This window comes from Marmota flaviventris, chromosome 7 (genome assembly GCF_047511675.1).
Source record: "Marmota flaviventris isolate mMarFla1 chromosome 7, mMarFla1.hap1, whole genome shotgun sequence".
Taxonomy (NCBI): domain Eukaryota; kingdom Metazoa; phylum Chordata; class Mammalia; order Rodentia; family Sciuridae; genus Marmota; species Marmota flaviventris.
The window spans coordinates 58,940,940-58,963,114 of NC_092504.1; the positions used below are offsets into that span (position 1 = coordinate 58,940,940).

General features: G+C 35.4%; 1 protein-coding gene across 5 annotated transcripts in view; it reads left to right on the top strand.

The window, feature by feature from the left end:
• The window catches only part of Mthfd2l (methylenetetrahydrofolate dehydrogenase (NADP+ dependent) 2 like), a 115,630-nt gene that overhangs the window by 84,731 nt on the left and 8,724 nt on the right, over nucleotides 1-22,175 (top strand). For all 5 annotated transcript variants that reach the window (XM_071614343.1, XM_071614345.1, XM_027939825.2 and 2 more), the window contains one exon: nucleotides 9,344-9,469. In XM_071614343.1, the coding sequence (XP_071470444.1) occupies nucleotides 9,344-9,469 (126 nt within the window). The remainder of the gene's footprint in view (nucleotides 1-9,343; nucleotides 9,470-22,175) is intronic.

Sequence of the window (22,175 nt, forward strand, 5' to 3'; positions counted from 1 at the left end):
GGGCTCTAATTGGTGAGAACAAGAATAGAGCCTCACACTTACTCAAGAGGTAATTGTTACACCTTTTAATATAAAGGAAATTTAATTCCTATATTAGGTAGTAGCTAGCAATGAGCAGTGAAATGCAGGGAAAGGTCACAAGTATTCTTTAAATTACTTTAGGGTCTTTTTAAACTATCCTCAGAGTGGACAAGAAATCAAATGGTGGTAGTTAATTAATTTATAGAAAATAAACAGAAGCAAAGGAACCATGGGAAAATGTTTCAAAAGAAAAGGAGAAATGGGACTAACTCTTGACAGGGTCCATTTATGTTGAGGTGAAGCTAGGATTTATGACTATTGGTGTCTTCATTTGTCTGGGAAGGAAGATTGCTTCAGTAGTGCAGGTGCAGTAAGGAAATTTCTGACCAGCTATTTACCCCACTACCCACATAACATGGGATTGACTTGTAGATGAAGCCTGCCTAAATAGGATGGCCACACAGTTCCAGAGAGGACCAACTAAAGTGAAAAACTCCATCATCCAGCGTGAAGGAGGAGTTGAACCCTTGATTGGCAAAGAGTACAGAAGTGTTCCCAGTTCTCCTGGTAAACATCAAACAGTAATAAATTTGGAGACAGTCTCTTTTGTTGGTCTCTGTTCAGAGACAACACATGCATATGTTTCTCTCTCTCTTTCTCTCTCTCTCTCTCTCTCTCTCTCTCTCTCTCTCTCTCTCTGGCTTTCTGCTTAAGCCTTACTTTGATTTTACTTTACTTTCACTTATAATAAAGTTCCCTTGCATGGTTTTTGTGTCTGACTTTAAATTTTATTTCATTGGAACACAAAAATGGAGATTTGGAGTTTCAGCTGTTTGCTTTCCTGTGACACCTATAATGCAGACTAGTGCCCTGTATGCTTTAGGTATTGCTATCATTTCTTATTTATTTATTTATTTATGTGGAGCAGAGGATTGAACCCAGGGCCTTGCATGGGCTAGGCAAGCGCGCTACCACTGAGCCACAACCCCAGCATCTATTGCTATCATTTTGAAATGTTACTTTGCTCAGTATATTTTGCTAAGACAACCATGGTAAATTATTTTACATTTTTCATATAAGGAATCATAAAATAACAGATTTGTATTGCCTATTGTGAAAACAAGTGGTGTGATTCCTTGAAGTAGTGCTTTCATTAATCTATTTGTAGAGATTAATCCAGATCAGAAAAATCTTCAGTAAATATTACTGAGTTTTCTGGCGAGACTGTTTCACCTTAATATGGTTATCCAAATTATTTTTGAAACTTTGCATTAACAATAGATCTTTCCTTCTGTAAACAAAATTCATATATGGACTAATTAGCTTGGGGTTAAAACACAACAAACTTATGTGTATAAATCTGCTTTCAGCTTTCATGTATAATTATATTTGTAAGGTAGATTTTTTTAGTGATAATATTATAAGCATGCAACAATTCAATTTCATATGTTATGCAGTGACCCAGAATTTAGAGTTGGTTATATTTTGTTGGAAACTCATACAACTGATAAAAGTTCTGAAAACTATGAAATATCAATGTAGGTGTTTACAACATCAAATATTTTTATAAAATATAATAGCAAATTTATTATATTTTAATGTTACTCATTGCCTGTGTACTATAGAAATATATCTGTTGATAGACCAATAACAAAAAAGTATTTTGAACTATTAGAAATTTCAAATTTAGGTCAGGTGTGGTGGTGGTACCTCCTGTAATCCCTACAGCTCAGGAGGCTGAGACAGAAGGATCAAATCAAGGCACAAGGCAACTCAGTGAGACCTGTCTCTAAATAAAATACAAAATAGGGCTGGGGATGTGGCTCAGTGGTCGAGTTCCCTTGAGTTCAATCCATGGTACCAAAAAAAAAAAAAAAAAAAGAAAGAAAGAAACTTCAGAGTCTGAATCATATCTTCTGAAATAAATGTTCTACCTCAAATTTTTATCAGTATGATAATAGAATTACAGGGAAATTTCAGATTATTCAGATCCAGACTGGGGATGTATAAAAAGTGTGGTGGCCCACACCTGTAATCCCAGCAGCTCAGGAAGCTGAGACAGGAGAATTGCAAGTTCCAGGCAATGTAGTAAGGCCCTAAGCAACTTCGCAAGATTCTGTCTCAAAATTAATCAAGTGAAAAGGACTAAGATATGGATCAGTAAATCATCCCTGGATTCAATTCTGAGTACCAGAAAAAAAAAAATTTTAAGTATGAGGGTGCCTCAGTAAACTGCTAAGACATAAGGGCCACAGGTATAGTGTTGATATTTCTAGAAGGCAGTTGTATATTGGTTATTTTGATCTAAAAAGAAAACAAAGTACACATTGTAAAATGTATTGTAAAATTTATAGCCTCAGGAAGCACAGAGATAAAACAGAATTTGAGTTTGCCACTGCAAGGAAGCAGGGAATGAATATTCTATGTATGGCTGTCTAGGGCCCTGAATGAATTTATATTTATCATATAAATTTAGGTAGAGGTATAAAGAGATCAGTCAGAATCTGTGGATAGGGTCAGCCCCAATAATTTGTCAACTCAGTCAACATCCTCAAAATCTTACTCACAAAAATTCTGGCACTTCTTTGGGTCATCAACTTAAGTTTCATCTAGACATTAATGTACAAGAAAATTTAAGTCAATGTCCAAGGTATCTGTGACTTTATTATGAATAGGGAGTCTCTACCTACGCATATGGTACCTCTGTTCTGGGACAAGACATGTGGAATGTCTGCAGATTTAGAGACACTGCCCTTGCATAGTTTGTTTACTCTAGGGAGATGTTGAATAAGAATAGCAGACTTTTAGGCTAATAAAGTAGTGCCCATATCAATCAAAAGGTTGTCTTTTAACTTTGTGAGAAATTCCTCCTGGTGAATTTAAGGGCAAAATGAGAAACTGAACATTTGATTTCTCTTCACAGCATTTTGATTTTCACAGCCTTCAGTTTTAAGTGTTTTCCCCAAATATTTTTCTGTTTATAATATCTAGAAATGTCTTTTCAAAGTGCCTCTCCCTTTGTGTTCAATGATGGGGAATATCTAATTGTTTTATGTGTAATTCAGAGAATTTATTCTAAGTCTTCTTATGTTTTTGTGCTAAGGCTCTTTCAAATATTCAACAGAGTTATAATGGATGTTCATTCTAATTTCGTGTGTGTGTGTGTGTGTGTGTGTGTGTGTGTGTGAAATAACCCTTCTACCTCTAGCTTAAAATCATTCACTAAAAGTGAGTAGAAAGCTGGGCCTTCATCTGCATTGAGATTTACTTGTGAATGTTATCAAAAGATTAGCCTGTACCTGATTTCACTAATGGATCAATGCTTTCTTTGCTTACAGAACTGAATCAGAATCTACTCTATGTTTACAGGAATTATTTTAGAGATAGCTTCCAAAAGATGTCCAATATCTACAGTTTCTAAATCCCTCTGTTTTCTTATAAAATTTGAATCTTTGAATTCTGTGTTTCCTTGCAATTATTTTGCACCTGAACATATGGATTAATAGATGGAGATTTGGGAGCCACTGTGTTTTGGATGTGGTTTCAATGTTTTCCAAAAGCCCATGTGTTAAAAGCTTGATCTCCAGAGTAGCAGTATTGGGAAGTGACAACACTTTCAAGAGGCAGGGACTAATGAGAGGGTCTTAGATCACTGGGGGCATGCTTTCTAAAAGGATTAAGCTACTTCTCTTATAACCCATTGGTAGTTCTGAAGAATAAGAGTTTATAAAAGAAGAAATCCTTTTTCTTCTCACTCTGTCTGGTTTTCTGTTTGAGATGTGATATTTGTTTCCCTATACACTTCTGCCATGATGTGATGCCATCTGCTGTTAGGTCCTCACTAAAGGCCAAATGGGGCTTGCCTGCTTTTGGACTTTGAACTTTCCAGACTTAGAGCTAAACAAACCTCCTTTCCTTTATAAGTATTCTATCTTAACATATATCATTGTAGTATATAGTAGATATATTGTAGTATATAGTAGATATATTGTAGTATATAGTAGATATATATAGTAGATATAACACAAAAGCCTGGATTATTATGTCCCTAAAACTATTCCTTATTCCTTTGAAAATTTTATGGCAGGTAGGTTTTGGAAAAATGTTAATAAAGAATTTTAGCTCAAAATAAGACTATGTCTTACAATCAACAATGAGGGGCTTTACTTTATGAGGTTATTGCTCTTGAGAGACTTCTGTTCAGCAAGAGGTAATAGGAATAAGTCAGAAGGAGATGGAGAAACAGAGTTGAAGAGAAATTGCAGGATAAAGACCATTAGATTTGTGTTGAGATTTGAAGGAATATAAAAGGGAGTTTAAGTTCTCACTTTTTTTTTTCTTTTTTCTTTTTTTTACCTTAACCAAGGACTCTGTTAGGAGAATAGTTTTAGAATCTGAATACCTTTGGATACTTCTTCAAACAAATTTAAATGTGCAGACTGTTGGATGTCTGGAATTTTATCCCTTTCTGTTCTTAGGCTCCTCTCAAATGAACATTTTTTATTCTTGTCAAAATTTATTTAAAAATAGCTATTACAATTTTAAATTTTCTTTAGTGAAATTATGCCATTTTTAAAGATAGTAGGTATAAGAATTTGAGTTATGGTATAAATGGATGTAAGAAACAAAAGTACATATCAGAAGGGAAGTGGTCTTGGGTTTAGACCGAGGCCAATACTGCAGAACTAGGAATGGTCAATTGAAAGTGCTGCTTGTTACCTCTTGCCTCAGTTCCCCACAGCTTAATGGTGAGGCATTTACAGCTACAAACTTGACTACTCTGCAGTTTTCCATAGACAGTAAGGTATGGGGAGATATAACAGACAAAACGAGAAAGAGAAGAACTCTAAGCATTTTGCTAAATGAAAGCAAAATTTACCGAATAATTTTTGAAGTTTACTAGAGATTTTTGAACTTCTCAGTCCTCAGTGTTAGTTTGAGAAATGGATTTATCCTATCAACCTGTCACTTACACCTATCAACCTGTCACTCTCCTGTCAACTTCCATTTTATAAAGATACAACAAAAAATGACAGAGGCAGAGCTAAATAGTGTTGTTAGTTAGGAAACTGATTTCCACCAAGAATAAAATATTTTTCAAATCTAATCAGATAATCAAAAAATTCAAAAAATATAAAACATAATAAACTTCCATTAAAAGAAATTGGAGTTCAAGCTCAACACAAGACTTAACTCATCATCACAGTCAGACTAACTGCTCCCTTTGCCCCCAGGAGGCTTGAGAGGCTAGAGATGCTCATAGTTTCTAAGTTGAGGTTTTGTTTTGGATCATGGTCAAGAAAAATTCTTGAGTAGATGTTTGTAAATCCCCAAAGTTGTTAGATTCTGGCTCTTTCTAAATGTCACCCAACAATCCACTGCTAGACAAATTTGATACAGCATGGAAGACAACTCCCTCAATAGACATGGTAGCAAGGGTATGCTAGGTCAGCTCCTATTAGCCTACAAAGGTTAATTCTGAGCATCTCTTCCCTCTTTCATGATCAGCCATGTCTCATAAATTGAAGATAGGCATGGTAGGACTATTTATATCACAGACATCATCCAGTTGTACAAATCATGGGTCCCCAACCCCACCCCTTAGAGAGCCAGTTTATTTTAGCAGCATATTGGCACATGAAGGCAAAGTTGGGATATTTTTGATATGTTGGAGTTTATTTTAAGGCAAGTTGTTTTAAAGTGGAGACTCGATTATAACTGAGTTATGATCATAATATAAAAGTTTTGGGTGGTGAGCACAATAGCAGAGAGTTTTGAAGCAAAGGTTTCAAAGTCTTAGAGAATAAAGAGCCAATGAATGATTTCTTCCAACTAGGCTTCACCTTCTATAGTTTCCATAGCCTTTCAATAGTTCATTCAATTTTGATTCTATCAGTGGATTCACCCATTGTTGAGGTCAGAGCCCTCTTGTTCCAATCACTTCTCCCAAGTGCCACCTCTGAAGGCTGCTGCATTGGGAACCAAGCTTTCAACATATGAGCCTTCAGTTTATATTCCAGGTCCAAACTATAAGAAGCCCCCTACTTCCTGAAATTTTCATTATCTTCTAATAACACCATAAGCTGGCAACAAAGACATCAGCATGTGGCTTTTGAGGAACATTTATGATGCAAACCATAACACTAATGTTATTTCTCTCCTGTCTTAAGTAAAGTGATAAGATCTGAAGACTACAAAGGTTCAGCAATAAATTAGTTGGAAAGAGGGAAAACAACTTTAAAAAAATGTTGGAAAGGGGCTGGGGTTGTGGCTCAGTGGTAGAGTGCTCGCCTGGCACATGTGAGGCACTGGGTTCAACAGAATACAACAGACACTAGTATGGCAATATGTAAAACAGTGGATGTGTAACCGATGTGATTCTGCAATCTGTATACGGGGTAAAAATGGGAGTTCATAACCCACTTGAATCAAATGTGTGAAATATGATATGTCGAGAACTATGTAATGTTTTGAACAACCAACAATAAAAATTTTTAAAAAATGATATAAAGATATTGTGTCCACCTACAACTAAAAAATAAATATTAAAAAATGTTGTAAAAGACAAAGGAGAATGTTTAAATCTTAGAATTGGAAGTCACCACTCTTGTGAAGGTTTATAAATATGGCAGAACTTTAGAGGAGATCAAGCTGTTGCAGGAAACCAACACTAAAGGACAGCTGTGAGGAATAAAAGGATTATTAATATTTCTACCATTTTTATGAGTTTGGTGAGACAGAATACATACAATAAATCAAGCAAAGCAGATTTATTTCTCACAGAAAGATAGCAAGAATAAACAGAAGCCTAGGATCCATGGCAAGCTCAGGAAAACTGCTCTGGGAAGATGGAACCTCTTCTGTGCATGTTCCACATTGACATGGCTGTAGGACCTTCAAAGCATTCCACTGTGATTCTTGATTGCTGAGCCTCAAGAATCACAGGACATCCTGTTCTCAGAGAGATGAGGATGTAGCCTGGGTTATCCCAAACATTCCCTACTTATCTCAAGATGTCCCATTCTTGGCTCATTCTGAGAATTACAAGTGGGAAGAGATAGAACTAGGTTGGCCAGGGTCATATGGGGAACTATCCCCCATAACTAAACTTCCCAATTCAATTCCTCTTTTACCCTATGCTGAATACTTCTGTTGAGGAATAAGGATAGTAAAAGTTCCTCTTTGTGGCATATTTTATTATATTTCTTAAGATCTTTATATTGGGTTAATTCTTCTGTGTTCCTTTGTTTTCCTTCCTTCTTTTGTTCTTCTATTTGAAACCATACAGAGTAAATCTATCCCTTATTCAGTTTAACATATTGAAGACTCTACCATAATTATTGTTATATTGTTTTATGGGTTTTCCCCCCTGGAAATAAAAAGCTGGAGTTTATTCAAATACACCTCTATTTTAGAGGCATTCAGTATGCAATATTTTTGGTCTGTGACTGTTTCTTGCCCTCTGTGAACTGTACATTAAGGGTCACTACAAAGTAGGGAGCTTAGATATTACAAACACTATAAATCAACACACTGCTTCCTTCATTAAGAAAGTCTTGCTATGAGAAAATATAGATGGATTGATTAAACAGTGTGTTTAGGAATACTTTTTCCCCTTATAGTTTAAGCTTTTTATATTGCTGCAGACTAATAATAAACAGTTGAACTAAATAATTGAACAATTGAAATGAACTATGGACTTACTCTAATCATTTTGCTCTAAAATAGCCTCTGGAATATAACCAGCTTTTCCAGAAAGAGTCTTCTAAAAAAGTAGTAGAAAATATTATACCCTTGTATCTGGACCCAATTTGTCTTACTTTTTAGTGAATTTCCGATCAAGTATATCACCTGATAAGAATTATACATTTATTTACCTTGAAATTCTTCTTGCTGTTTATAATCCATTGTTTCAAAGTGACAACCTCCTGTTCAATTTTATATCATTTGCAAATGTGAGATATTCAACTATTAATGTGTTAAAAAAAAAAGACAAAACAAAACCCCCCAAATTTAGCCAACCACTTTTTAAAAAATAATTCTATATGAGTCTGTGGTTCACCTGGTCAGTTATGCTAGCCTTGGTTCATTCTGATGACCTTTCTGGGATTATTTAGGCATCTGCCATCAGCTAGTGGTTGTCTAGGGACTCATCAGTCTAGGTACCCCCAGCTGAAATGACTCATCTCTGCTCCACAGGACTTGTAACCTCTAGTAGACTAGCTTGAGCTTGTTCTCATGGCCACAACAGGATGCAAAGAAAGATAGGAAGCACATGAGATCTCTGTAAGGATCAGCCCCACCCTTGGCATAGAGTAGAGCAAAGCAAAGTAGAAAATAACTCTGGAGGAAGACAAAGATAAAATAGCCATCGTAATATCAGTGTCTACTTCCAAATTCTTTATAAAATTTTGAAAATGGCACTGATAAATATTTCTCTTAAAAGACCTCAATGAACCTCTATAGATATAGATGCACTGAAAGATCCCAAGGTAGATCTAGCTGAGCTCAGTCAACTCACAGAACCATGAAAAATGATGATAATTGGTGTTTTAATCCACTAAGTTTGAAGATGACTTAGTAAGCATTTATTTTTTTAAAATTTAAACCTTAGGTATTATTAACTATACTGTTGTACTTGAAATAAAATTTGAAAATAGTTATAGGAAACATGATGATATAAGATCTGTATAGTTCTACCTTTTCAATGAGAATGAAGCTATACTGAATAGAGCTTACTATACTTTACATCTTTCAGAGTAATATACATAATGAATCAAAGAAACCGAGAAAAAAAAAAGGGATAGCGTTTCATGTTTGGGGTTGATAAGATGCCACTAAATAAATGGCACTTTACCATAACCCTAGTGAATATTTTTATTATCCTCATTTTCCCTTTTCTCACTCTCTTCTTTTCTCTGTCCCCAATTTCTGAGTAGTTTTCATCCCATTTCACTCCATATCAGTAGGAGCCTGTTTCATGTCCATAATCTTCTGATGATATTTATATTACATGAAATACAAAAGGATACTGTTCAAACAGATATCCATATGGAGAATTCAGGTAAGCAATCCTTAGGGTGAGAGAGTAGTTCTTGGCAGAATTTCATCCACAAAAGACTCCATCTGCTACTATAATCATCTTTGTTCTTTGTTCTTCTGCCTGATCAGAAATGGCCAGAATGCAGTTGGCATCTTACAAATGGTATATTTTGTGTATTTTTTAAACTCTATGATGACAGAAACATTAGTACAATCCTTTGTTATACTCAAGGATAAAGTCTGAGTATTAGAGTGTTTCACAACTCCATTTTATTTTCAGGTATTCCAAAGCTGATTACATCTGATATGGTTAAAGAAGGTGCTGCTGTAATTGATGTCGGTATCAACTATGTCCATGATCTGGTAACAGGAAAGACAAAATTAGTTGGAGATGTGGACTTTGAAGGTAAGAAATCAAATATCTTTTGCTAAATGAAAAAAATTCTGTTTTGCATGCTTTGAAGATAGAAAGAAAAATTTTCAGTTTTGTATGGACATCATTAAGTTATTAATCATCAACAACTCTTTCCTTTGAGGGAAGAATTTAATCATACTTGTATCATCTTCCCTCTTTCCCTCCCTTTCTCCTATCCTTCCTTTTATTTTTCTTCCTCCCTTCCTTCTAATTGTACCACTAATCTTTGGTTTTAAGATCAAATTTCTTGTTGTGCAGTTTTAATGAAAGAATTCAGCTGACCTTTCACAGACATTTGCATTATTTTTATTTTTTGGAGTAGTGTTATTTTTTGCTACATTTAGCCATCTGTGTTTTCTACTCAGCCATTCATTCTTAGAGTAAGAAGAGATCTTAGGTTGTGTTTGGCAATCTAGACCATAGTTCAGATCTACATAGTTGTCTAGAAAATTGAAGTTGATGTTTTTTCATTTTTGCCTTACAGAGGATAAACAAGAGGATTTAGGCTAAAATTTCTGTGGCCAATGAAAGATTTAAGACAGTCAACATGTAGTTGTAAAATAGAATAATTCTAACCAAATGAACATTCTTTCTACTGATGAGAAAACTGAGCCCCAAGAGATATATGTTTCATGATGCCAGACCCCTAAACCAGTTTTACTTCCAATATCTTTGTCAGAATCTAACCTATATGTAGGTTTTCATAATAGCCTATAAGTCTTAGATGTGTACAAAGGTATGAATATGGTAAAGTGAGTGAGAACATTTCATATTAGAAGTATTTTATGTAAAAGACTGATCATTCTGACCCCAAAAAGCAGGACTACATGAAGATTTTATTTATTTATTTATTTTGCACTGGGATTGAACCCAGGATCACTTAACCATTGTGCCCCAGCAGACCCTACCCCCATTTATATTTTATTTAGAGGCAGGGTTTTGCTGAGTTGTTTAGGGCCTCACTAAGTTGCTGAGGCTAAGTTTGAGTTTGCAATACTCCTGCCTCAGACTCCCAAACTTCTGTGATTACAGGCAAGCACCACCACCTGGCTAGATGAAGATTTTATTAGTTACAGGAATGTGCTTACAGATAAACTCAATCAATAATATGATATTTAAAATTCAGATATTTTATTTTTAAAACTATACTTTAAAATTAAAATGATATCTCAGCAACCTCAAGAGCAAGAAGGCTCCTCAACAGCCTGAAGCCAGGCACAGAGGCAGAGTCAGAGCAAGTGGGTTCTTTACTTATTCTGCCATCAAAACCCTCAGCCTCCTGCACAAGTCCTGGGTGGCCTATGGTGACACCACCTTCTGGTCAGCAGAACCTGCAACTTACCGCATGAACAGGGTTGCACTGATCGATGGGGCTTTTAAAGTCCGTCCTTAACTCATCAAAGGCAATGATCTGGAACAGAACAGAGAACCAAGATGTTAGCACACAGGGAAGTCGATGCACCACCCCAAAAGCTTCCTGGAGTTGTGTTTCCACATAACACTGAAGGCAGGAAGTGGGCCCAGGCAACCAACTCAAGACTGGCCAGGAGTTGGTCACTGTTGAAGCTGGGAATGTGCACATGAGGGTGATTATCTTCTTTCATCTACTGTATATGTTTAAAATATTCCCAAATAACTTTTTTTTAAAAAAAATAAAAAATTAAATTAAAATTTTCAATATCCCTAGCAATCAGGGATATGTAAATCCAATCTATACTGAGATTGTATCTCACTCCAGTTAGAATGGCAATCATCGAGAATACAAATAGTGATAAATGTTGGTGAGGATGTGGGAGAAAGGTATACTCGTACGTTGTTGATGGGACTGCCAATTAGTATAACCACTTTGAAAAACGTAATTTCAGATTTTAAATTTTTACTTGGAACCTGGTCTTTAGCTGATAGTTTACACAATTCCTAGCATGGTGTTGAATAAAATTTTAAAATGTAGACAGTAAGGAGGGTCCTAGGGTATTGGCCTCATATATGAGATTCTAAGATGTAACAGGGACTAGGTCCAGGTAAACACTTTGAACTTGGTGGTAAAGAAAAACTTAATGAGACATACATACAATACCTGCAGCTCTTGTGCCCTAGGAGTTTCCTAACTCACTCTCATACTTTTTACGGAATGGTGAATAAGAGCAAAGCACAGATGGACCTTATCAAAGAATACAGTGCTGCCCTTGTAGGTTATAATTCATAGGGTCCCCAACATGGATGGAATTCTAGTCTAGCAGGATGAGTGTGTGTGTGTGTGTGTGTGTGTTGTGTGTGTGTGTGTGTGTGTGTTGCATGTACATGCTGAAATTATTAGGATATAACCTTATTTATTTATTTCATCTTTCAAGTTCAGTGATTCCAATCAGATATCAATAATTTATTTGAATTTCTCAACTCACATGAGTAAAGATACATTATATTTTAAAACCTGGCATGTTATTTTCTGCGGTGTCATTCTGTTTCTTGATAACATTATAGTTACTATGTGTTTATTGCAAAATCACCACATACCAGATGGCACGGACAGCATAGATAACCAGATCAAAAAAAAAAAAAAAAAAGCTGGGATGTTTGCAATTCACAACCTTGACTATGCCTGTGGGACAAGCTTAGCTAGCAGTTCTTCATCATATTTTATAAGACTCTCTTTCTCATAGGGTATTTCATTGGTCTCAGATGATTTCCATGCTTTCTTGTATTTAACCAAGAATAGTATTTTGTTCATGAAGGTTTGCTGAAAACATTATAAAATAAGTATTTGGGGGTGGGTGTGTATGTTCAGTGGTCAGACAGATATGCACTTAAGGCTGCATACTGCTCAACTTGGTATCTGTTAAATCAAATTGTAGTTCTCTGTACCTAAGTATTTAATAAAATTTCAAAAAGAAAATGGTAAAGAGAAATAATAATATAAAATGAACAGAAAAAAAAACATTGGACTAGATAACCAAAGAGGTTATTTTAGACATGCACTGCTGTCTGATATCTTTGCAACCTCTCTGACCATCAGTATTTCAGTGTTACGGTAGCCTTCCCTTATCCAAGGTTCTGTTTTCCTGGCATACTCAACCAGAAAACTGTAATTGTATCATCTCATATTATCACAAGAAGAAGGCTGAGTATAGTACATAAAATATTTTGAGACACAGAGGGGGACCACATTTATGTAACTATTATTAAGGTCTAATTTATAGTTGTTCTATATTCTTATTATTGTTATTAATATGCCTTAATTATACATAAAACTTGAACATATGTGATATGTATAGGAAGAAACATGATATGTAGAGTTGGGTACTATCTTCAGTTTCAGACATACAGAAACTGAACATATCCCCCATAGATATGGGAGACTCATATATTAACAATGGGTTCCTTTAGCTTTAATGTTTACTACATCCTGGACATTCAACAAGGCACTACCAGATGATCATGTAAAAACACAGAAACTCTTAGGCCAGAATTTTCCAATCCTGTCATAAAAAACACCTATATGATTGCTAGTAGTTTTTGTTGCTGCCCTGTTGGCTCATGGAACCAGAGCTCTAAGGAAGATCAGGACTTGGTAAAGAAGGCCTTGCCAGTGAGGCAGTGACTCAGCCACCCATATGAGCAGGCAAGTGATAGGTTTTGACATGTTGTTCTTTAGGTTGTTCACAGGACTTAACCTGAGGTGAGGGATGATCCCCAGCTAAAAGGGAGGGGCTTTAACTTGGGTTATGCCACAAAACTCATAGGTAGCATTTGGCTGCAAATTGCCACAGGGAAAGTGTGCCTGCTTTATGAGTATCGATGAAAGTTTCACTATAACTACTGCCAAGATAAAGCGGATGTAGGTAAAATCAAATGTTGAAATAAATTATCCTTGCAGAAATGTCTGGCTCATTAATAAAGGAAACCAAGCAACCCATTTAAAATAGATTATATTTATGGGAATGATTTATTGACATAAATAAACAAATTGGTTGTGACAAAAAGAATGAATGGTGCCCCAGAGGAAGTGGTGCTGGCATAAAACTTCACCCTAAATGAAATTTCAGAGATATTTCATGACATTGAAAGGGCAAAGGATAAAAATGCTGGAAGTTTATGCAAACTGAGGAAGCAATCTGAGAATTTTCCAAGATAGAGAAAAAATTGCTTTCTCCAAATAGTAAGTTATATGACCAGAAGAAGGCATTCACCAAGCTATTCTTGACAGGAGTTTTCAAAAAAATAAAACACTTATACTCAATGTTTCTAATGTTTTAAGTTATGGGACCCTAAATAAACATTAGTTTTCCTATTATTTTCAATTCCAAATATATCTGTAAACTATGGTAAGAGACTTTTAAATGTTTTGACAAAAGTTTTTAAAGATCATTGAACAAATATAATTTTCCCTATTGATTATTAATATTTATTTGCAGTGTTTTAAAAATCATTTTTATGATCTTACACTACTGTGAAAACTGAGTACTGCTATATTTATCCCTGTATAATAAAATATCATGAAATTAGTGATCAGTAGTTCAAATTCATATACAATGCCATAATCACCACTATGACATGATTATCCAATTTTGTTTGGCAATATTTCTCACTATTATTCTTGAAGTATTATCCATGCAGGTGATTCAGTGTTGTTTATCAGTTTTCTAGAGACTCAATGCTTCTACTTTGCCTCCCTATAGATCTAACATGGGCCGGTTGTGCAATGTCAAACCTCTCCAGGTGCTTTGAGAAATAAATAGGGCCTCAAATTAGTACTATTTTGTTTTGTATTGATTCCCCCTTACAAATCTCAAAATGATTCATCACTGCTTTCAGCCTCTGATAAATACTTAACTTCAATTACCTGAACAGATCTACCCCACCAACTTAAGACATTAAAAGAAGAAACAGGGGTTGGGGTTGTGGCTCAGTGGTAGTGTACTTGCCTAGCATTTGTGAGGCACTGGGTTCAATCCTCAGCACCACATAAAAATAAATAAATAAAATAAAGATAGTGTGTCTATCTAGAACTAAAAAAGAAAGAAAGAAGAAACAGTATTTAAAAGCATCAGTGACTAAATTATTTCTATGTCTAAAAGTTCTTTTTCATTATCAATCTTGTAATGAATAATCTCTTTGGAAAATTTGGATTTGATATATATTATTAATTTTTAACACTAGGACCTTCTTTTAATCATTTTCTATTGTAGCTTTGAAGTAAACTATGTATTTCTGACAAAGAAAACTTCATTCTCAATCAGGAGAATTATGAAGGAAGCAAGAGAGTATGTGATGTGAGTGGCAAACAGTTTCTGAATAACAAGCTGGAAGGCAGTCTCTAGTGCTAGTCTCAGACGCTTATAGTTACTTTGTTTTTATAACCGCAATTCACCAAATGGATTTGGTCAGCTGCACAGTCTAATTAATGACTTCCCGTGCTGTTAATTCAGTTGCCCTTGCTCACGCTGGTGAACTCTTGGGCCTCATCTATACCTTATACCTAACACCCAGATGTTTTTATAGCCTTTTGAAGCTTTAATAGCTTTGCTTCAGTTTTATGGTGCATTCCACAGGGATTGAGGTGGAATGAAAAGAACTGGAATGTCTGCTCCTTATTACCTGCCACCCCTCCTCCCTGTCTTCCAGTCTGGACCACACCTCTCTACTGGTCTAAACCAAAACGGGGAAAAATAACACAGGGTAGAACTTGTGAAAAGGAAACAAAAAGATAGAAGGGAGGAATAATGTGTGACATCTTTCTCAAAATCAAAATAGGTGAGGTTAATGTCTAGAGTGAATTTTCCCTCTACACTGTTTTAAAGTTATAGGGTAGTAAATAGAAATTTTAAAGATTAGTCTAAAGGTACCTTATACTGTTGATGAAACTGATTTAAACTGTAAAAATAATAGCCATATTTTATGGAAAAGAATGTCCACCCCTCTAACACAGCCAATATTATTTTTACAGTTTTTTTAACTCTGTTGTTTCCAGATGTTTTATATAAACATATTTTATATAGCTTGAGGAATATATAACTTACGCAGTTACGCACTTTCAATGCTAAGGCTCTAATGCATAGTTGTGTTCAGTGAATTTATCATGATTTACTCCACCCTTTCTTATTACATACTTAGGTGGTTTTCATTTTTTTGCTCTAAGTTTTATGCATGAATACAGGTTAAGCTGCTATAACAAAGGGACACCAAAATATATTAACTCAAGATAATTTAGCCCTCTCCCATCAATGTTGGAAGTTAGACAGGTAGTCAAGGGAGTGGGGCAGTTAGGTTCATTCAGGAATACTATTTTGATCATCTTAATGTTTGTAGTAGTTTGCTGGAGCTGCCAAAGCAAAATATGACTGATGGCATGGCTTAAACATCAAAAATCTATTTCTCATAAACCTTGAGACTAAAAGTCCAAGATTGAAGGGTCGTTAGGGTTATTTCTTCTGTGTTCTCTCACCTCAGCATGTAGATTGTCATCTTTTCCCTGTGTTTTCATACAGTCTTACCTCCGTACATGTTCAGATTCAGATTTCCTCTGTTTCTAATGACATCATCATATTGGATTAGACCTTATTATAATGACCTCATTTAACCTTTTTGCCTCTTTCAGTATCTTTTCTCAAAATACAGTCACATTCTAAGGTACTGGGTGTTAGGACTTTGCTTATGAATTTTGAGAAGACACAATTTAGTTCATAACACTGTTCTGCTTGAGTATTGTCCTCCATACAGTTGAGGTTGAAAGGCCTTTTCGTGAACATTCTCTCCCATGGGAAGGTCAAAGAGAGTGCAGGGCAAGTAGCTCCACCTTTAAGAAAATTGAACTAGAAAGTTTCATGCATCACTTCTGCTAATGTTCTGTGGACCTGACCTGTGGTCATGTATGGGAATGAAAGGGATGTAGAATCCATGTTGTCTGGATTGGATACAATCTTGGGTGAATGATAACCCACCCTACACATACGAACATGAAAGCTAATCTCTTACTTGAAGGAAAAAAGAAAGAGATATCATTATCCAACATCCATGCATCAGTTGATCTATGTATTCTGAATTAATTCAGTTGTGAAAACCTTAGGAGACAATCTTATATTGCTGGCTTGCTTTTGGTTTCAAAGCATGTACTATTTAAAATGTCTTCTTGCAGAGTTGGTGGATGCCTAGTGTCAGTTCTCATTCTTACAGTATTAATTCTGAACTTTCTGTAGGTCAATATTATATAGCTCTGCAATAAAATTTGTGCAAATAGTACAGCCTTGCCTCAATGTCTTCAGTTATAACTAAACTCACTTTATTAGTAAATAATTGATAGAGATTGGTTACTTTTGTCCACTTTATGCCATTTTGAAGAGTGTATCAAGTTTCTTAATGGCTTTCATTTTTCATATTTCTGTTGTTAATGGACAATTTCAATCTCTTGATTATTACTGATGTTTTTAGTGTGACTCTTCCAGTTCTTCAATTTAGATTCATTCATTTAGTTTTCATTCATAAGCATGTTGGAGCATCTACTATGTGTTAGGCATTGTTATAGGCCCTTGAGTTACAAGAATGACTTAAAGAAACAAAGTTGTTACCTATAAGTAGCTTACATTTGGGCTAGAGGAGACAGATAATAAACAAATGCATACATATACATATGATGCATAATGCAGTGGTTAGTGTTACAAAAACAAAACAAGACAAGGGAGCCAGAGAATAATGAGGTAAAGTTGCTTAGAAAGGGTGGTTAGGCAAGGCTCATAGCTAACCTTAACAAAATAGGGGAGAGAACCATGTGGATATATGAGGAACAAACATTCGAAACAGAGTAGCAAATGCAAAGACCTTGGGAATGTTCCAGCCAAACATAGCAGCTGTGAGGAGAGGCATGCTTGGTGGTTTTGATGAGCAGCAAGGGGGCTGCTATAATTAAATGTAGTAAATAAAAGGGGAAAAGGTAGGGAAAAGCCAGAAACAGCAGAAGAAGTTGCTGGAGCTGCCAAATGTAGGACCTTATAGATCATGGAAAGGAATTTGGATTTTACACTAAGTGCAAGGATAGCCATTAGAGGATTTGGGACTAAGAAATGATGTTGGACTTGTTTTTAAGAGTATCACTCTGAATGGTGCCTATGCTTTTTGGAGGGTGTAAACAGGGGTACCTGTTAAGAGGCTATTGTAATTATCCAAGTAAGAAATGATGGGGTGTGGACCAGGATGGTAATGGGTAAAGATGTTAAGAGATAGTTAGATGGTAGATATAATTTAAAAGGAGAGTTGGAATGATTAGTTAAATGTTTAAATATGAGGAAAAAAGAAGATTTAAGTATGACTCTAAAGGTTTTGGAATAAGCAAGAATGGAGGTGCCAGTTCTACAGTCCTCTGGGGATGAATCTTAAAGGTCAATTTCACTGAAGTATGCTATGCATATTTAGGGTAGAGAATAGGTAAAGGGAAGAAGGGGCTCTTTCCAGATAGAGAGAGCAGCAAATAAAGACAAATGGAAGAATTTTAAGAGGACTTAACATACTCTAAATTGTAGGCCAAATGTATGATGTTGCAAACAACTGTGAATGTGCCCCAAATAGTTGGAGTTTTACCTTGCATTTTTAAAAGAATATCCACTGGGCAAGAGATCTCTCCCCAAATGGGATATATAAAATGTGGGACACCATCTTGTCAGAATTATTCCTCAAAGTTTCAAACCAATAGTCAACATGTTGACAAAACAGGGTCTAGAATTATATAGAAGCCCAATATCATTCATATAAAACAAAAACTCTAGGAGGGTTTTTAAAGATGTTTTTCATTTGTTCTCTCTCCTTTGAGTGGCCTATATTTGAAACCTCAGAGTTATTTTTCACTCCCTGCTCTACTTATATCATGTCCAACCTTTCAGAAAAGACTATGTTCAGGCTGACTTGGGTTTGAATCCTGGCCCTGCTGCTTAAAACAATTATGATCTTAGGTAAATCACTTCACCTGTCTGAGACTTGATTTTATCATCTGAAAAACAGATAATAATACCTATCGTATAAAGTTGTTGTGAAGATTAAATGAAATAATCACCATACATGGGCTAATTAAAGTATGTGAATTGCTAAGCATAATGGCTGGCAGAAATCAGTGCATGTTTGTGTGAACATTATTCCCCCTTTCTGTTCCCCATTCCCACTACACTAATCCAGGAGTCTAGAACTTCATTTGCCACGATGCTCCTCATAACTTTCTGTTCTCAGCTCTCTTATGGTTCAGTTTGTTTTTTACCCAATTCTCATCTGAATCAGCTTGAAAGAAATATGCTTATTCCTATCTTCCTCAGACTCCTAGAGCAGGTTTCATCTATCTTCATCACTTTGTTCTTATATCACCTTGCGCTTTTACATGGTTGTTCTCACCTAAATTGTGTACCTCCACAGTGTAAACTTCTGTCTTGCATTTCATTCTTCGTTTCATCCTATACCAGGTCTTAGCCTTCTTAGTCATACTACTGGCTATTTGTATCACCATCTTCTGTACTTATAAACCTATAGGGTCACTCTAAGTATTTCCCTAAATGGGACACAGCTCCCACTTAATGTAGCAGAAAATATAATATTAATCTACAACAACCTGCACAAGTTCCTGGGTTCAACCCCTAGCACCCCCTCCCCTGAAAAAAGTAAATAGTCTACAACAATCTACAATTATTAATGAATGACATATCTGTTGATTCATTTACTGACTTACTCAGCTAATTGAGTGAGTGCTGCTTCACTTATATAGCTTTACTGGGTATATAGCCATGTATATTATAGACAAAGTCCCTAGAATTTATATTTTCCAGTTTATATCAAAGTCAGTTTCCTTTAAAAGTGGTTTTAGTACTGCTTTGATCCATGTATGTGTCCTACCACATGGGAAAGTAAGAGCATATTACCAACTCAAAGGAAACAAGACTGTTTTTGAACTATACCACTTTTACTGAACTATTTATCTGTGATACTATAAAGAACCAAGTTAAAGTGACTCCCCAACCTCACAATTTTCATTGTTAATATTTTATCAACTTTTGGTGTTCGATAACTATAAAGTAGCCCTTAAAGTCCAGCTTTAGTGTAAGGGAGGACCTATTACTCTAATCCAGAGGTGATCTATCTCAATCATTTGGGACAGGTTGATTGAAAGTGCAAAACCTCTCTGTGGGGACTATGTTTCTAACACACAGGTAGGTCATTTTATAAAACAAGTAGAATCACTGATGGTAACTATGAGATCCTTACTGTCAGTGAGCAAACTGCCTTCTTGTTGCTTATAACATGGACAAGATGGTTATTGTGAAGGATAGATGTTTGAAAACAAGTCTACCTTTAAAGACATTCTATTTAGTAGGGCATATTTGACATGGAATGGTCTACTTTTATGGAGAAGAGTTAAAGTTGAGACACATTAAGTTCACATCCACAGGACCAAGAGAAGCATCTGATAGCTCAAGAAGTTTTCTTTCTTTTTTATACTACAGTGAATTATTTTTTGTAGTTGTGTCTCATTGTCCTGTATTAAGATATAAATATTTTGTTGGTTATGCTTTCTATTGAGTTTTTAAATTTGATTTATTGTATCCTTCATTTCAAGGACCAGCTTTCCCTCTCCTTGGTCTATACCCAAAGGACTTAAAAACATCATACTACAGGGACACAGCCACATCAATGTTTATAGCAGCACAATTCAAAATAGCTAAACTGTGGAACCAACCTAGATGCCCTTCAGTAGATGAATGGATAAAAAATGTGGTATATAAACACAAAACATACTACTCAGCAATAAAAGAGAATAAAATCATGGCATTTGCTGGTAAATGGATGGAGTTAGAAAAGATAAGGCTACGTGAAGTTAGCCAATCCCCAAAAAACAAATGCTGAATGTTTTCTCTGATATAAAGAGGTTGATTCATAGTGGGGTAGGGAGAGAGAGCATGGGAGGAATAGACAAACTCTAGATAAGGCAGAGGGGTGGGAGGGGAAAGGAAGGGGCATGGGGTTAGAAATCATGGTGGAATGTGATGGACATTATAGTCCAAAGTACATGTATGAAGACACAAATTGGTGTGAATATACTTTGTATACAATCAGAGATATGAAAAATTGTGCTCTATATGTGTAATAAGAATTGTGATGCATTCCACTGTCATATATAAATAAAAAATTAATTAAAAAATAGATACAAATATTTGTGAAAGGGAACTTTTATCTCTTTTTATTTAGGGTTGATTATGTTAGACTGCTGAGAACAAATCCCTGCCAGGAAATGTGGAGGATGACCCAAACAGTCTATCTAGTTTGTCACTCTAATATGAATGTTTAATGACTTAAGGAAAAATGATTAGGGGCAGAAAGAAACCATATTAGGAAAAATTATGGGAGATGATAATTTTTTTAAAAAGACACTGGAAGGGCAGGTATTTTTAGTCATTTTCACAGCTCTTATTAGAGTTACCAGAAATGGCACACAATATTTCTGTCCTGTCAATCAAAATTGAAACGGGCAATGATAGCTGACACCATCCATGTTTAGTAAGAAGGTTCCACTGATGAGTGATAACCAGATTTCACAGAGAGCAATTTTAAACTTTTGCCTGATGATTGTTTTGCTCTTTATTTGCACTGAATGTTTTCTAGGTACTTTGAGAGGTATTTTTAAGCTATCTCTATTTCTGATACAGCTATGCAAACATATAGAGGTATTTATTTAATATAAAAGTAGGAAAAGTATCAGAAGGAAAGAAAGAAAACTTACAAGAAAGTTCTTGTAAGTATAGCTCACTAACCTAATGAAGTCATCACAATTAAAAAAAAAATGTAGATAAGAGTCTCATGCTCTTCTACCCCATGAATCCTCTCTGTTCCATTACTGCTCACAGAATGCCATGATAAAATCTTAATACTATATATGTAGAAAACTTGTGGAAACCTCTGGAATCATATAACCAGATAAATGCAAGAGGAAGCATAGAAATTTGTATCTGGGTCACATGATTCCTTATTGCCTTGGAAAGTTCAGTGGTGAGCCATTCACCTGCTAAGGGTCCCTTTGCTCTCCTGGTGCATCATTTTTATACCAGCCATATGAGAAAGTATAGTGTTTTCCATATTACTTCCTGAGTCATACTATTTCTTGAGTCCTATGCCATTCAGGTTTTTCTGGTTGTTATTCCTGTACTTCATTTTCCTGAAGCTTGTCTCCCCTTCATTATAGTGGATATGTTTGAGAGGCCATGCCTAAGTGGCTTGCATTTAGAAGCATGGGAAAATTCTCCAAGCATTTAATTGAGACAATTACATATGTATGCTAGGAGACTGAAATTCACATGAGAGAAGCAAGAAATTTTTGTTCTGCCACCTTGGCACAGATAAGAAACCATCTCTCTTCTTTTGGGGGCAGGAAGTTTGTTTTAAAAATTAGTTGTAGCATTGTGAGAAATCTGACATGGGCCATAGACTAATTTTTTTTTTTCAGTGACAGAGAATCAGACAAAATAGAGAAAAAACAATATTACAGAACTTGAGATATTAGTTTTTCTTCTTCCTCCACTTGCAAAAGTAGATTTATAGAGCACAAATATTTCCTTTGATTTTTACCAGAATATACAGTTTCTATAACAAAACAAAAATTTAAAAAGCAATTCTGTTTAAATACATCTAGAAATTCCATTATTTTGGGGCTTGGGATACAATACAGTGTACTCACATA